Source organism: Python bivittatus, unplaced genomic scaffold (assembly GCF_059951505.1).
Source record: "Python bivittatus isolate LINGU-HERP-01145 unplaced genomic scaffold, Pbiv_v1 ctg000610_np1212, whole genome shotgun sequence".
Lineage (NCBI taxonomy): Eukaryota > Metazoa > Chordata > Lepidosauria > Squamata > Pythonidae > Python > Python bivittatus.
In genome coordinates, this window is record NW_028277088.1 from 7,789,783 (window position 1) to 7,807,021 (window position 17,239).

The 17,239-nt window shown below is 48.8% G+C and overlaps 1 protein-coding gene across 1 annotated transcript; it reads left to right on the forward strand.

The window, feature by feature from the left end:
• The first annotated feature begins 11,756 nt into the window (after positions 1 to 11,756).
• On the forward strand, positions 11,757 to 14,660 carry EN2 (engrailed homeobox 2). Its single transcript, XM_088150482.1, has 2 exons — positions 11,757 to 12,360; positions 14,344 to 14,660. The coding sequence occupies exons 1-2, from the start codon at positions 11,757 to 11,759 to the stop codon at positions 14,658 to 14,660; spliced, it is 921 nt and encodes a 306-aa protein (XP_088006608.1).
• Positions 14,661 to 17,239: the final 2,579 nt, after the last annotated feature.

The window sequence follows — 17,239 nt, forward strand, 5'->3', positions numbered from 1 at the left end:
GGCCCCTTCGGTCCCTCTTTCAGCACTTTAGGGGCAGAAGCAGCGGCCGCAGCGCCGCCGGGACGGGTCCGGGTGAGGCAGGAGATCGGTCCGGGCTAGCAGTCGCCTTTCCTTGACAACAAGCTCGATTGAACTCCAGCTGCTAATTGCTCTCACGCAGATCTTGGCTTGGTGGGGCTTCTTTGGAGAGGAAAGCGCGGAGGTGCGAGCAGGAGGCCGCTAAGATGGGGATGGGGGTGCGCAAGCGTGCCTGCCTTTTGAGGATTAATATCTCGTCTTTCAAAAATGCAAAGCGGATTACACAAACGAGGTTCAGTTAAAACAAGGCTATTGTCCCAAACAGACATTAGGGAAATACGTGGGGACTTGGTCTTGGGAAACAGGCTTAGGATCTGGAGGCCACGCAACTGAAATCCTCAGGAACGGATTTTTCTGAAAACAATTTCCCCATTTCTTCCGTTCAGGGTCAGATGCCACCTCCGCCCTGTTTCCTCCAGGTTGATTTGCAGCCTGCCAGGAGGCTGGCCAGAGATCGCAATTGCCTTCAGGATCCCTCCGCGGGATGCACTGGGACTGCCCCTCCCCCCACCTTTGTCAACTGTTGTCCTATAGTCGCTACAGGTAGTCGTTGGTAGGAGCTCCACCCCCTTCTGAAGGAGCCAGGGGCCTGCAGTGGGTGCGGCGGGGAGGGGGGTCATCCACGTCCCCCCACCCCCGAAAGACCCGCGGCTTGTCCCGGACTTTGAAAACTGGGACGTGGGCAGCGATGCGGGCCAAATCCCTTCCCCCCCTCGTGCAGATCAGTGCTCCAGTGCGCCCCAAACGCCCCCCCTCCCCAGTAGGGCTCCCAGCTTTTCGAGGCGACCAAGCTTTGAAGCTTCGCCTCCGCCCAGCCCAGCCCAGCCCAGCCCAGCCCCGGCGTGTGAACTGGCAGGCTTTGAATGACCCCCGCCTTGAAATCGAGATCGGATTGCGGCGACGCGCTGGACCAGATCTGTGAGCTGGTGAAAAGAGCGCCGGGGCTGCCGACCCCCGCCCCCTCCCCTCCAAAAGGCGCGTCTGGCGGAAGTGTGAGTCGTGTTTGTGTGCGTGTGTGAAGGGGGGGTGCTTTTCTAGCGTTGGGGGCGGCTGCTCTGATGGTCGCCCGGAACCTGGCCGCAGAGCCGTGAATGAGCCGCCGCACGCCTGGTGACAAATGCCAGGTCCGCCTCGGCAACGGCTCCCTTGCCGCTAGCGGGGAGCGCGGGAGGGAGGCGGCCCGCCCGGCCTCCCCGTCTCCGGTCCTTTCCCGAGCGCCATTTCCACCCGCGACAGCTTCTGCACCTGGCTGAGCTAAGCCTGGACCTTCTCGGCGAGCCGTGGCCTTCGGGCAAGCAGCAGATCCGGGCGAGCGGAGTTCACACGGCCAGCGAAACTAGAAGGTGTGAAAGCAGAAGAAGAGCAAACGAGGGGCGACCGATAGCCGGGCGCCCCACTATCGCTGCTCATTCAGCCTCCGGCAAGAAGCGGCTTCAAAGCTCCGCTTGTAAAATAATGCTCTCCAAAGAAAAGCCTTCTCCGCTTGTGCCCGACCTTCCTGTTGCCCTGTTTTCTCTCCACCTCGTGGATGACATAAAAAGCAATAAACTGTTTTGGTTGATTGGAGAAAGCCAGATGCCAGCAACTCGATCCGCATCCGATTAATCAGGGATGAAACAGCCACGCTCTGCTTTCAACAGTCTGTGGGTCCCACTTCCAGCCCGTTTTTTTTTAAATGATCGATGGTCCTCTTGCTTTGAGAAATAGCTTTTTTTCGAATTAACTGCCCAGTCCTAAACATATTTTCTTAGAAGTAAATATTACTCCCACCAAAACAGTCTTTCAATGAGGTTTACAATCACAGTACAAATATTTTAGGGCAACGGGCAAAGGAAATTTCTTTCCCTCTTTATTCTCTTACGTAGTTAGAACATGCGAAACTGAACCCTAAATGGGAAGATTATAGGAGATGCAATGAAAGCAACACACATTGATTAGTATTTTAATAATTCCGTACAAAAATAATAATAAAAACAAACCAAATTATAACTGGAGTACAGCGAGTCCTGAGTTCCAGGAGAATGTATCTGAGTTCTAATACATTTTTATTCTTATTTATTCAAGAAGAAGCAACATCCAACTTTGCAAGGCTAAAACGGAAACCAGTCTCATAGAAAGGCCATTTCTTCACGAGTGCCTTACAACGTCATCTGCCCATAGCTGTGCTAATGTAACAATAATGAATACAAGTTTTGTATTGTCATAGAGATGACTGGGCGATGCTGTGAATCACCATCGCTAGTGAGAAAATGTTTTCGAAGACATGAAATCATTGCTCTGAACTAGCAAGTGGTTCAAACGCCTGGGCTTATGACCGAAGCAATGAACTGGGAATTAAATTGGCCACATTTTGAGACAATTTTTTTTGGGGGGGGGGAGAATGTACTGTATGTGTGTGTGGCTTGGTGAAGAAAAGATAGAGGCAGACCCTGTAGCTTTTGAGGAAGTGATAATTCTTAATATTCTATACACAAGCTTCCGTTCTGTTATTGTATAATATTTTGTGAAACAATTGCTAAGAATAGAGAGGATGGAAATTTTTGCTAAAAGAATTAGCAGGAGGGAGTTTGGATCCTAGAATGATTCCCTTGAAAGTAAAGAACTGAGCCAATTTTAACTGCCCCCAAACTTTCAGCTCAGACTGAAAAACAGCCACACGTTATCCCCAAAAGACCCACAGACAGCAGTTTGCTTAAGACCATAAAGTTCATGATGTGTATCATGAACTTTACAGGGCAATCCTATATGTGCTCTTTCAGAAGTAAGAGCCATGAACTTAGTGGACTTAATTTCTGGTTGAGGGTGCATATGTTTACTCAGAAGTACAAAATATGCCGCACCAAATGTTGGAAAATGTCTGTCCTAATCTGTATCCAGAGGGTTGGCCTCCATGATGTGGTGCTGCTAGAAATGAAGCAGCGAAGGAACATTGAGAAATGTGGATGTTGTTCGCTGCAGACATTCTTCTTCAGCACCAGAGGGACACCTGTTAGCTGCTTTTCTTTCTCTCCAATTTCATCCCATGCCTAATAAAAAGTTCCTTCCCTTGGACTAAAACTTGCAGCCTCAGACTTTGAAACTAGGGGTCTTCGATTTTAACCCAACTGGCAGTGGAATTATTCGTAATTTCAATCGAGTTCAATCAGCTGAAATCTAAGTCTTGAATACTGTGTCCCAAATATGGAGAAGTTTGTTTTTCTTTTCCCCCAAGTGACAATGTACATACTTTCATGTGTTACTAAAAGATTTGGGCTTAATTTGATAAGGAATAGCGCCATATCCTAAGTCCATTTAATTGGGAGCATTGACACAGTGCTCGGGATCAAGGGCTACAATGGATCTGAAAATCCAGTTGCCCCCTCCTAAGAGATGGATTCTTATAGAAGCTTGGGAAGAACAGAAAGCTGTTTTCACCCAGCAATTTATGAAGCAGGATGAGGTCTTGCTGAGTGCGGTTGACGCTACTTGTGGATCCCAGCTCGTGGTCTCTTCAGCCAGTCAAGCTGAATGGGTTGGGCCCAAACGTGGAGATGAAATTAGTGAGTCTTCATTCAGGAGCCACAACTCACCTATCCCATTAATTTGAAGGAACTGCTCCAAGAATGACCGTGTCTGAACCAACACAATTTCTCTGAGGGCTTTCCTGTTCAATGAAATCTACGGCATGGCCCTTTCCCACAAAGCCTGTATGTGTAAATGCTCTTGGATGCTTTATACCAGTTCTGAAATGCTACCAGGATTGATGTCTCCTTTAAATTGCTCAGCCTCCGAGCAAAGACTGAAATGCACCTTCTAACTGAACTCGATGTGAGAATTCAAATTCTCTATAAAAATATCAGCAATGACTAAAAGAACAGAAAATTCTGCAAGTAAAACAGAAAAGACAAATTGACCAAATCCAGTTTTGTTCCCAGCCCAGTGGTGTCCAAGCCCTTGTTAGAATTCCTTTCTGAAACAGCTGGAAAGGAGCATTAAAGAGACCATAAAAATTGATTATCTAGTGGGATAGTTGGAACTGGAATCAGACCATTAACGAGAGCAAGGGGTGCTTCTGTCTCCAGTAACGGCCAAGGTGTAAATCCAAAGAAGTTTAAGAGAATTAACTACCTTGGTGGGAAGTCTAGAACGGGGTCCCCTTTCCCTTTCCAAGTGTCTGTTAATACTTGAACTGCTGGAGTTTATCATTACAACAGAAGCTGTTGTGTCTATGAGGCTTAGCCTTTCTAAATCCAAGAAAAAACACACGAAACTTTAAGCAGGGCCCTTAAAAATGACTGGCAGAAGGCTGAGCAGACACAGAATAAGCAGCTTGAGGGAAAGGCACAGGTTTTGCTCTTTGAGTTACCAAAATTTAACCCAGCTTTTGGAGGAAATGGTGTTTTAGAAGACATTAGATTTTTATAGATCATCAGAATCATGGAATTGAAAAATCCAAGGTCCGTCCTTCCTTCCTTCCTTCCTTCCTTCCTTCCTTCCTTCCTTCCTTCCTTCCTTCCTTCCTTCCTTCCTTCCTTCCTCCCTCCCTCCCTCCCTCCCTCCCTCCATTTACTTTTCTTTTAGGGTGATGAGAGAAAAAGTTAACACTTGAGTCTAATAGCTGTCCTTAGTTATAGTATTTAATTACAGAGGCAGGCACCATTCGGTCTTCATTTTCAAGTTAAACTTCAGTATCGTGTTTTACGTTCTAAGGCATTCCATGTATGTAGCATATGTTCCTTGTGAAAAGATGACAAAAATACAGTGCACACACATTTTCTCCCAGAGAGTTTAGCATTATTTGTGACATTATTTTGAATATAATATACCACTTGTTCCACATGATAATATATCTTCTAAAGCTGAACTTGCTCTTATATATTACCCATGAGAACACACACACACACACACACACACACACACACACACAGAGTTCAGATAATTCTCGTTTTGAGACTTAATGTTAATAGTATGCAGAAAGACATTTACCCCCCTCACCTTTGCATATGTGCAAACAGGAACCAAAACATTGATGAAAACCAGGAAATGGGAAAGAGAAGTTAACAGAAGAAGAAAAAAGAAAAAAAAGAATAGCAGCAGGAAGGCAGCTGAAATTGGGGAAATGAGGACAAAGATTTAAGGAGTGGGGGAGACAAAGGTCTATATTACATACTGTGAAAAACCGAGAAGTCAGAATAGAAACCCCCAAATTATTTAGCCAAGCAAAAACAAACCAAACCAAACCCTTCATTATTTATGTAGCAACTTGAAATTGATTTGAGATTGAGATGTTTGTCTCCATTAGAGTAACAATGCTCCCCATTTTTTTCTCTTTCATGCCTCTTTTGAATAATATTTCTTGTCCTGGTGAACTTTCTCTTTCTCATCCTTTAAAATCTGGGCATACTTTGGGTCACCAAAAATCCTGCCTATTCTGTTCCTCTCAAAACCCATTCTGTGGTTAATCAGGCCCTTGCATCTGAGAACTTTTTACTTTCTAATTACATATGATGAAAGTCTAAGGATAACGGTCCCTTTCTGAAAATAATCCTGATATAAAAATTTGGTTGTCTATGTCCACTTTTCAAAGGCATTCATTCTGACACAACAGATTTACTCTGGATGGTCAACCTGGAAGTAATTAACTGGAAGAGATGTGAGGGGGATTAACTGGATGTGGGGCTAACCCAGCTAAGAAACAAAATTTAAAATTCAGATTGGTCCTCTCAATTGCTGGGAAATATTTCTCAAGGAAAAAAAAATGCTTGTAGAAGGAACACCTGTGCTGATGTCTTACATATCGCTTATTTTGAGGTGAGACACTAGAAGGCTGAGTTGCTGAGACAATTCCTATTTACCTGAATAAAGAGTGGGCATTTCATTCTTAAGTCAGAAATATCCCATGGGGAAATTATTCTTAAATAAGGCATTTAAGATCAAAGTGCCATGAAAGGTTTTGGTATCGATCTTTGAATAGCCTGCTTGTTTATTATATTATTATAACATTTGATGTTTGGCAGGCACCTTGAATATCTGAATGTACAGAAAGGCAAAATGTAAAGAATGATAAATAAATAGTGACGTGGCTTGAATCAGCTGATAGAGAAGCAATATTAATTGGAATTCATGACACTTTTTGAAGAATAGAAGGTGTTTAAGGTTACCATTTAGTCTGTGGATTGGACTAGCATTATCATCCTACATATAAATCATAAATCAGTCCCAGGACTTCATGAAACTTACTTTCAAGTAAGAGAGTGTAGCAGTGTGTCTGTGTGTGTGTATTAAGGCAGAAAGAGAAATGAATTATGATGCAACTGCTTTCTATTTTGCCATTCAACATATTGGCTGCTGCAATTTTTCAGGATTTCCTATAGCCTCTGAATGTTGTCTCTTTCCATGAGTGGTGAAATGATTCCTTCTTGGTTTGACTGGATGCAAAAATACCAAGGAGGTTTATACCCATGGGGGTAGGAAAATGAAAGGAGACGTTTAAAGGAAATAAATATATGTTGCTATATTATTTTTGTATCCTATGAAATTCAAATTTCATCCATTTCCTCCTCCTTCGCTAGCTCAGAATGTTAATTTGCAAAGCTCCTTGAGCTGGGTTCAGCACGGCCAAACCAGTATAGTGAAGACAAGGTGTTTACATTTAAACAAGTTTACATTAACTTGTTGCTCTAGAAGGGTCAGACTGCCAATGGCTGTACTGCAGGTGTATGGGGGTGAGGTAGATAATAGCTGTCCTTCAAATGAGCATAGCATTTCCAAAATCCTACATATCGAACACTAGATGTGAACTTTCCCTTCTTTCCTGAAATCTGGTCTGGTCAGGGAATGTGGGGAGTGGGAAGAATTCTAGGAGTTTTCTGGGACAGATTCCTCACGCAACTCTGTGAAATGTAATGAACGTCAAGCGTTGCAGAGAACATTCTCGGTTTTTGTTACAGGAAGGCATTCTTTTTAATGATGGATTTATTTCCGTCTGCTCAAACTTTTTGGAGCTATCCTTCACCCAGTGCTGGATCAAAACAGACCAGCCTGCAGCACATTTAGTGAACTCTTCCTATATTATTTCTCTTTTGCTACCTGACCTCTCATTATATTTAGGTTTTATAAAAATCAGGGCATGTTTTCTGACAGATAAACCCAGCGACAGTCCTACCTATTTCATTGTTTTCATTACTGTAGTTCTTACTTGCATTTTATCGAACAATATGAATACTTAGAGACCCAAATGAGTAGAGTCAAGCCTCAGAACAACCTACATTTCCATCAGAACCTGTGGAGTAATATCTTCCAGGCATGGAATAGAAATATTTTTATAGAGTGCTGCTGCTGGTGGAAATGCAAAATGTTGGGGTTTCAAAATCCCATCTACATGTGCTTTTGTCTGAAGAAAAGGAGAAAGTTAACTTCTCAGGTCCCTGATCAATTTTGTACAGATTATAAAATCGTTAGTAAGAGAAGCTGTGCCTAAAGGGTAGATCATCAACACAATTTTGCCTCGGCATATGGATCTGGCTTCCACCTCAAATAATTTTTGCCATGGCCTAATTTCCAGCCATGTCAGAGGAGTTTATTTGATGGATTACGTGCCATCAAGTTGGTTCAACTCTTAGCGACTACATAGAACATTCACTTGGGTTAAATCCTAATAGTGTAGTTTCACTGGGTTGAGGCACTGTTTTTAAAGAAGTAATAATGCATTTGAAACAAATATGCAAGAAAATTATTTTGGGGGGGAGTAATGATTTAATTATATTTAAATCAATACAATTATTTACATTCTGCACACACAGGTTTTCTTCACAATAATCTTCCTAGCTGCTCAGATAGAATAGACTAGATAAACACTGAATGTCAAAACTATTATTTTGGCCCTTCTTTATGAACATGTCTATTAAATGTACAAATATCTGATATCATGTTAAGATAAACACAGGCACTTTCAGATTCAGAACTTTATTTGGAAACAAAACTGTTGCTCTGAATTTAAAAACTAAACAAAACAAATCCAAATAGATGGAATGCTTTAAGAATCTGGGCAAATATTTTTTTAAGGATCCCCACGTCGTCTACCCCCATTCCTCTTTTCCAGATTTTGTATAACTTGGGGTGATGGCAGAATATGACTGGAATTTGAGCCAGGCCTGTGTCTGAAATAAATGATTGTTTTGCTTGTAGCATTTGTTTATGGACTTCAACTAAGTCTGACTGGATTCCTAGCTTGAAACAGAGTATTCTCTGCATCAAGATAATTTTAACAAATAGAAATGTTAAAGTGTGGTCAGCATTAAGTGACAAGTAGTGTTATTCGATACTTTGGACAGCTTATGTTTACTTCAAGATATTTTAAGCTCAAGTCAGTGACTTAGGAGCCTCCCTGCAGCGAAATATTTGAAATGCAACACCCTGGACACGTTTAATTATGGGGTACTAGCAGCGCCAGGTCTTCCAAGTAATTAGAAAATACTTTCTGAGAGACAGCCTAATCACTTTGCATGGGACACTCCAAGATATTAGCCTCAAGACGCTTGTTAGAGCTCAGATGCCCTAGATCAGGGATACTATATTTCTGGATGCCCCAATGCAATTTTAATAATACAGGATTTGAAAAAGACCTATGAGAATGAATTTGGAGGAAACAGGACAATATTGTGGATGACAGAAAGATAGTATTGAAAGTCCCAGAGAGTGTGAGTTCTGAGTTACACTAATGTTCAAAAGAAGCAGATCAGATTTCTCACATTGTTTTCAGAAGCCTCCAAAATGTGCATTTTCAGTCAAGCTCTGAGTCCAGTTTAAATGGGCTAGCCTTCAAATACAGAGAGTTCCCGGGCTAAAATAACCTGTATTTTTATAGTTGGATCGAAGCAACCCGGGTTGCTTAAATACTGTTAGTCTCCAAGTGTTATTCCTCAGTTGGGTCCAGCTTCCTCATGCTAAAAATAGTCCATAATTGCCAAAGGTTATGGCAATCTTCATCTGCATCTTCATAAACAACCTGGGAAGAAGGAGGTTCTCCCAGCTGTAACATTCTGAGTGAGAACAATGCCACAAAGGCATATACGTTTATCAAGGTTTTTATATCCTCCAACTTGCTGATTCTTTCGACAGTCCACTTGATCTGGGTCCAGTACCCTTTGGGGGTGTTTTTTGGGGAGGGAGGGGGTCATCTCCAGTGAAAAGAATTTCAGACATATCTCTACCACTTGCTCCCAAGAAAAGATGAAGTTTGCTATCCATGCCCAGGGTGGCACCTGTGTGAAGAGGAAGGCAGGGGCCCTCCCCCCTCAGTGGTAGACCTCAGCCCCCCCCATCCCACCCCAGCCTTCCTAGGCTCAGCCGTGTTCTCTCTCCCTCTTTTCCAGATTGCCTTCCCCAGCCGGGATCCCCGCATTTCCCAGTCTTTCTGTCCCATCTCTCCACCCCAATCTCTTCCAAAAGGGGCGGTTGGAAGGAGTTTCTGGGGAAAGGGAGCGAGCAGCATTGAGAGGCCCATCTCTGAATTGGGAACTGAGCTCTGGAAGGTGATGAACAGCTGCCTGTGAGTTGCAATGTTTGGGCTTCATTTTGGTCTTTGGTGGGGCTGAATCATATGCTGCTCTCTCCCACCCAACAATGGCTGGATGGCAAGTCAAGTCTTCCTTCCTTCCTTCCTTCCTTCCTTCCTTCCTTCCTTCCTTCCTTCCTTCCTTCCTTCCTTCCTTCCTTCCTTCCTTCCTTCCCCTTCCCTTTCTTGACCTTTGTGTGACTTTCACAAATTCAGGAGTAGCCAGGCAAAGAGTCCACGGATGGCCTGGAAGAGACGATTATTTTGGTTTTGTCTGCAGGCAGATGTTTAGGGGATTTCTTTTAGGAAAAAAGAAAGAAAGAATAGGAATACCTTGAGCAGGAGGTAGAGAAAGGATCAGGCGAACAGCATGCAACACTGGGTACCCTTTCTTGAAAGGACTGCGGGCACCCCATTCAGATCCCTTTTATTTCTTAGATTTTGTATGATTTTAAAAGTCTAATGCCATCTGCTATTAGACTCAGTGCTGTTTCTTAAAAACCCCAATCGCTCTATCATTTCGGCGAAAAGTGCTCGGGGGAAGGGGGGGCCTCCCACGATCCGCTGTCTGTCAACGGGAATCTCTCTGTTTAATATCGTTTTGGAAGCCGGAATAAAAGATCAAAGGCTCCTGTCCGTTTTTCAGCTGAATGATTCAATTATCCTACCGCCTTATGTTTATGGCACTGCAGCTCCTAATCATAACAGACCCACGGAAGGCTGGCAATTTTAAAAACAAACGTAAACAGGAATTTCTGATATTGCAAGCTGGGCTTCGCAATTGCGAAAGAAAAAGCGACGGGTGGGGCGGGTGCCGAAAATCAGCAAGACAAAAGAGAGGAGTTCCCCCCCCCCAAATTACTGCTTTCGATTCTTTATTTTGTCTCCCCCCTTCTCCCCCCCGCCCCTATAAATCAGTAGCACAAAAAGTCTCTTTGTATGGGGCTGGTTCATTTCATATTATTTTTGCAAGGAATTGTGGGAATTCGCCCCCCCTTCTGTCTTCCTCTCCCCTCCAACTACAGTTGTAAACAATATAGTTTTTATTATTGCTCTCATTATTGTATACTAAAACCCTTTTTCAGACAATGATTTGGAGGGAAATAAATCAGGAGGAGAAGGAGGCGAATATCTCTTCTTTTCGAGGAGTAAGGTGTTTCGGCATTTCTTCTTTTTTTTAAAAAAAAAACTCTCCAGCAAATAGGAGGCTATCGCTTTAAAATCAGGGAGGGGGGTATCGCGAGCCGGGAGGAGGGGGCTGCTCCTGTCATTTATCAAAGCGCTACTGTATCACGTGTGGGAGATCTTCTTCTGCCATTGGTCCGAGGCACGTGTCTAGGATACCGGCCTGGCGACGTCACTCGAGGAGCTCTATTAAAAATAAGAACAAAAATCCAGAGTGAAAGTATTTCAGGTTCAGTTTAAGTGGCTTCTAAATTCACACCCCTTGCCCAGAGAGCCAGAGCAAACGAGACGGGCCGGGAAAAAAGAGGAAAAAAACAGAGGGAGGCAGAGGGAGAGAGATGTCCCCGTTCCTTTCCTCCCGTGCAACTTAGAGTATCTGGCTGAGGGGGAGGGAGAGCCCGAGCGCCGCGGGGACTGTCCGGATGCCTCTCCCGCGCGGCTCGGGGCTGCGCTCGCCGTGCGCGGGGTAGAGCGAGCCGGCGAGCGAGGCGGGCGTTTGCTCCAGCTAGACCGAGGGGCTGCCTTGACTTTTCCCTTAGAAGGATTGCGCCGCCGCCGCCGCCGCCGCCGCTCCTGCTGCTTCGTAATTTTTGCAAGGATACCGCCGGGCTCTTCTCAACCCTCGGGAGCTGGAGCGGGGGGGGCGGCGGGGGGGCGGATGTTAAGTCCTAACGATGAATACGTTGCGGGGCCAAGGACGCAGGAGGGGGCTGCAGAACTGAAGGGAGGAACCCTTTAATAGCGCCGGGAGGCAGGAGGAGGAGAAGGCGATCGCGGCCGATTCGGGATCTGAGCCCCCGCAGCCCGAGGCGCGCGCAGGATAGCTGCCTTCCGCAGAGCCCGCTCGCCCTCTGGATCCCGCCGCCCAGCCCGGAGAGAGGGCGCGCGCGCCTGGGTGCCGGGGCGGGGGGCGCGCCGCCCAAGGGCGAGAGCAGCCTTCGGGGATCCGCGGGCCGGCATGGAGGAGAACGAACAGCGCCTGGGCGACGGAGGCGCCGAGCCGCCGCCGCCGCCGCCACCGCCGCCGCCGGAGGAGGCGAGCAGCGGCAGCGACGGCGAGCCGAACCGGAGGAGGGCCCTGCTGCTGCCCCGCGTGCTCCAGGCGCCTGGCAACCACCCGCACCCGCACCCGCCGCACCGCATCACCAACTTCTTCATCGACAACATCCTCCGCCCGGAGTTCGGCCGGAGGAAGGAGGACGGCGGCGGCGGCGACAACGGCGGCGGCAGCCCGGAGCGGCGGCGGCGGCGGCAGCAGCAAGAGCAGCCGCAACAGCAGCCGCATCTGCTGGTCGCCAGGAGCCCCTCCGCGGCGCCGGCCGCGGGCTCCCTGGCGGAAGGAGGCGACGGCGGCGACGGCGGCTCCAAGGCGCTGATGCCCGCCAAGAAGGGAGGCGACTGCGGGGAGCTCGTCGGAGCCCTGAAGTCCGGCGGCGGCGGCGGCGACCTGTCGCTCAGTTCCGATTCGGACAGCTCGCAGGCCAGCTCCTTCCCCAGCGGGCAGCCCATGCTGTGGCCGGCCTGGGTCTACTGCACCCGCTACTCGGACAGGCCTTCGTCAGGTAAGCGGCGGTTCTCGGTCTGCTCGCCCGCCCGCCCGCCCGCCCTCCGAGAAGAGGCTCGGCTGCTGGGCCGGGGGCGAAAGCCGAGGCGCGGGAGGAAGGGCGACCGCGACCCTCCCTGCCTCCCCCCAGAGGGCAGCGGAGAAGGTGGCGTTCCTCCAAGCCGAGCGGGGCGGGACCGGCCGGGGAGGGACCGCGGGCGGCGGGGAGACCCCACGCCGGAGGGAGGCCTGCGCCGAAGGCTTCCCTCGCCCTCCCCCCGAGCAGCGGGGAAAAGCGCCGCGGGAGCTGCAAGGAAGGCGGCCTGGGGAGAAGAGAGGGACGGGCAGAAATGGCAGGCCGTAGCGAAGCCCTGCTTGGCCGCCGCCTCCGCCGCTGCGCTTCGGCTGCAGCGCTCCTCGGAGCCCGGCCCTGGGCTGCGGCTGGCGCTGGGCCTTGCGGCTCGCCCCCTCCGGGCCTTTGCGCCCTTTCCCCTCCGGTTCTTCGCCAGGGCGCTGAAAGCTATGCGAGAGTTTTGCGAGGGCGCCCTCGGCCCCGCTTGGGAAGAGAAGCCGCGAATGGGATGCGATCAGCGAGGGCTCCGCTGTAAAAGGAGTTTGCTTGCCCGTCTTCTGAAATCGACGAACGAAACCGCTCCCCCGCTGTATTTTATTGTTGCTTTCCAAGCAAACACGGGAAGAGAGGCTTTTGTGATGAGAGCTTTCTGGCGGAGGATATTCGGCACCCGACCCCGGGCTCCATTGTTCTCCACCCTCCCGCTTTGTTAATCTTTCATTTCCACGGGCCCCGATCCCGACCGAGCCAGGCCTCCGAGGACGCCGAGTAGCTTCCCGGTGGGCCTGTCCCGTCCTTCTTCCTCTCGGAAAATGCGAAAGGAAGGTGCCCGCGCGGGAGGGCCAGCTCGCGTAAAAGAGGCAAGCCGGACTCGAAATATTCCGCCCCAAATCCGTGGGTCTTTTCTGCTCTCCCAGCTGGGGGGAGGGGGCGCGAAGAGACGGGGGGCGGGAGGAAGGCGAGGAGCCCTCTCCCGCGCCGCGAGCCGGGGAGGCGAGGTGGAGAGCGGCGGAAGAGCCTGCGGACCCCGAAAGCCTTCTCGCTTCCCTCTGAGGCCAGGAGGGTTATCGGCTGGTTCGGCTGAGCGGAGGCCGCGGCGTTTTCCTTTCTGAGGCCGCGGGAGACCTTTGCTAGGTTCCGGAGCGGGGGGGAGGGGGAGGCTGAGAGGATAAATAACGGGCGAACCCTCCCCCCCGCCGTTTCCGAAGGCCGAGCGAAGCGGGCAGGTCTCCGCTTTCTCCCGGGCCACCGCGAGAAAATGCTCCCGTCCTTCCGCCCCCTCGAACCCCCGCTCCGAGCCGTCTTCTCCGACGAGGCGCCACCCCCTCCTGACAGGTCAGCCGGCCGCCCAATTCGCGACGAAGGGGCTGCCAGAGGCGCCTCCCGGCTCCACTTGTCGCGGGGCCGAAGCCGGCTGGCCTGGGCAGGAGCGCGGAAGGAGAGCGCCACCTCGGCCGGGCTCTGCCGGGCGCCGCGGAGGGACAGCGCCTGCCGGAGTGGGGCTTCCCCGGGGGGGAGGCTTGCGGGGAATCCCCGGGTGCAAATGCGGCTGAGAGGCGGCCGAGCGGCGGGGCGGGGCGGGAGCCGAGGAGGGAAGGCTGGGACCGTCGACTGGAGGGAGCCAAGGCGCAGGGCTGGCTGCGGAGCATGGGCCGGCTGGCTTACCGGCCCCCTCCTCCTCCGCCAGAGGGGCCCTTGGCTTGCTGGGAGCCCCTTCGGCTCGTGGTCTCGCGAAGGCCGCCCCCGGCGCACCCCTCGGGAGGGGGCGGGGGCCTTGGCTTCCCCTCGCCCCTTTTCCTCGGCGAGGCGGCCCAGCTTCCAGAGCGGCGGAGTTGCGTAAAGGCCCGGCCGGCCGAGGCTGGCGACGCCTTCCATTCACCCTCTCTCGCTCTCTCTCCCCTCCCCCCTCCCCCCCCCCGCGGCCCGCAGGCCCCCGCTCGCGGAAACCAAAGAAGAAGAACCCGAACAAGGAGGACAAGCGGCCGCGGACGGCCTTCACCGCCGAGCAGCTGCAGAGACTCAAGGCGGAGTTCCAGACGAACAGGTACTTGACGGAGCAGCGGCGCCAGAGCCTGGCGCAGGAGCTCAGCCTGAACGAGTCCCAGATCAAGATCTGGTTCCAGAACAAGCGGGCCAAAATCAAGAAGGCCACGGGCAACAAGAACTCCCTGGCGGTGCACCTCATGGCCCAAGGGCTGTACAACCACTCCACGGCGTCCAAGGACGGCAAGTCCGACAGCGATTAGAGGGCGCGCGGCGGGGGCGGCCGGACGGGGCCTAATAATGCAATAATTTAATGACGAAGGAGGAGAAGGGAAAAAAAAAAACAGACCTAAGGGCCGGTGTACAAAGACGATACCAGCATCAATAGTGGGAAATATTGTATTAGATAGAATTCTGCAATATTCTCTGGGTGTATATATATATATATATATAATTTATAAATATATACATATATATATATATATATATATATATAAATTTGCAGGTAAGGTGTTGAAAACAAATATCCAAATATCTGATTATAAAATATTTTTTGAATTTTTTGTTTGTTTTTGGTTCTACGGACATTTTAGTCGCTAACGGTCGATGTTTTTAAAAGCTTCAGTTGCTTTTTATAGACTTACGCACGGTTTTAAACGGACTGGACACTCTTTTTTGAAACTCAGTATATTAAAAAAACAACAACAACCAACTTTTGCTGAAGTCCAAAGATTTTTATTGCTGCATTTCACGAGACTGTGAACCGAATAAATAGCTCTCCTATTTGTTCCGTGAGTTTAAATGTTTCTTTTTCTCCCGCCCCCCTTTTCCTTCCTCTTGTGTTGCCTTTGGGGGAGTGGGTATAAAAGAGTAACTTGAATCATGAAAATACACACGAGAAAGACTGTGTAGCGTACTGCCCTTTGAGGAATTTAAATGAGGACGTTAGGGAAAAGAGATTTCTAGGCACGGAATTAAGCCCAGGAACTTTTTCTGAATATTTCTCTGTTAAAGGGAGGTTTCCGAGCCGAAGAAGGGAAAGTGACTCAGAAAAAGTTGCGAAGCGGTGGCGGACTTCAAGGAGGCGTTGAGGCGGCCGTTCTGCCTTCGTTCAGCCGAGCTGTGGGACGGGCAGAGCTTAGGAGGCAGCCTTCCCGCTTCCGGGACCCTGCCCCGGGCTCCCTTCGCCGCTGCGGCCGGGCGCGACCCGCAGGCTTCGGCCGTCTCCCTTCCGTTGCGCGGGTCTCGTTCGTGGCTCAGCCGGGGCGGGCGCAGCCGCGCGGCGTTCTCTGCTTCGGAGGCCCCAGAGCAGGGCGGCCTGGCGGGTTCGCGTTGCCAGTTACGGCCTTCGCGGGGACGGGGGGGGGGACTTGTTTAGACCACCTCTCGGCCCTTGTGGGCGGCCACGGGTGTAAGGGGAGCTGGGAGGCTCGCCCCACTGAAAGGGCCTTTGGCTGCAGCGCGGCGGCGGCCGAGCGAGCTGGGAGAAAGGGGAAAAAGGGGGTGGGGCGGGCGGGGGTGGGTGGGAGGCATTTCAGCTACACTAAATTCCTTCGGAAGGAAGGAAGGGAAGGAAGGAAGGAAGTTCGACTGGAACTGGGGCTGTTTTCTTTTAAAAGAAACAACAGGCCAGGTTTGTAAATGCTGCTTTTCATTCCAGAAAATAGCAAATTGAGCATAGACCTAATGAAGAGTTAAGGGCTTGCAAGTGGGATATTTGTTTTTTACGGATTCTCCTCCTTTTCTGCTTAAATATCAGTGGGAGCTGAGGTGGAGCTCAGAATTTGTATCAGTGCAGATCGCCCTCCCCTTCCCCCTGCTTTTCTGCTTCCAAGAACAGCATCGGAAGTCTTGGCTCCAGGCCGACAAACTTCCTCCACCTGTACAGTATTCAGGAGTGTGGTCTGCTTGATGGTGAACTATTCACTTTGCCTTAAACACACACACACACACACACACACACACACACACACACCACACTGAATTTCACAGTTATGAAAGATACGGGGTGTACATAGTCCTATCAACTTTGGGGGAGGAAAAAACTAAATGCTGTAATTTTAAACTCTCTGAATAACCATCAGATGTTTAGGAGACAGGGTACAATTATATTGCCTTGTAGCAAAGCAAAGTTTTTTTTTCAGTTTATGAAACGTGCATTTTACCATTTGCAATATCAAATATTTATAATTTATGAAATATGAATGTTTCTTGTTTACGACTGTGGTCTCAAAGTTGTGGACATTTTCACTGCATTTTGTGTGTTTAAATCTTTGAAGAGTGCATTAAATAAAAAAAACCCAAATTTATTATGAAACCTACAATGCGTGCATTAAAACTTTAGGCGTATAGTCTTTACGTTCTTGGTTCCCAAGAGGATTGTGCATAAGTGTAAAAACTTGTGAATAGAAGAACAATTTTGCAAATAGATGGTTCACTGAATTGATAACTGGGAAATGTAATTAATGATTTGTACATGAGAAATGAGTTAACAGACTTTTTAATTTTGGAATTTGAAAGCTTTACATTTAATATATGACAAATAACATATGATACGTCCAATGAAGTTTGTACATATAAAAGCTTCTTTTTGAAGAAAAAGATACACATCCCAGAGAAGTGTTCTAAGAAAGTATACATGGAAAATCTAAAGTTATATAAAACCATTACGATTAATCCTTTAATGATACATGAACATCTTAACTGTATTGATATCCTGCTAGGAAGGCTGAATTTAATGTAGCTCTCATTTGCTTTACAATAAAAAAGAATTTTGTTTCAAACATCTCAGATAAATTTGCCTAGAAAACTTTTTAAAAAATACTGTATGTTGCCTGGATCT

What these genes read in the sequence shown, in the direction of transcription:
- EN2 (XM_088150482.1), top strand. Translation starts at nt 11,757, where the DNA reads ATGGAGGAGAACGAACAGCGCCTGGGCGACGGAGGCGCCGAGCCGCCG. An exon ending in CTCGGACAGGCCTTCGTCAG is followed by an intron (nt 12,361 to 14,343) that starts GTAAGCGGCGGT and finishes CGCGGCCCGCAG; the next exon opens with GCCCCCGCTCGCGGAAACCA.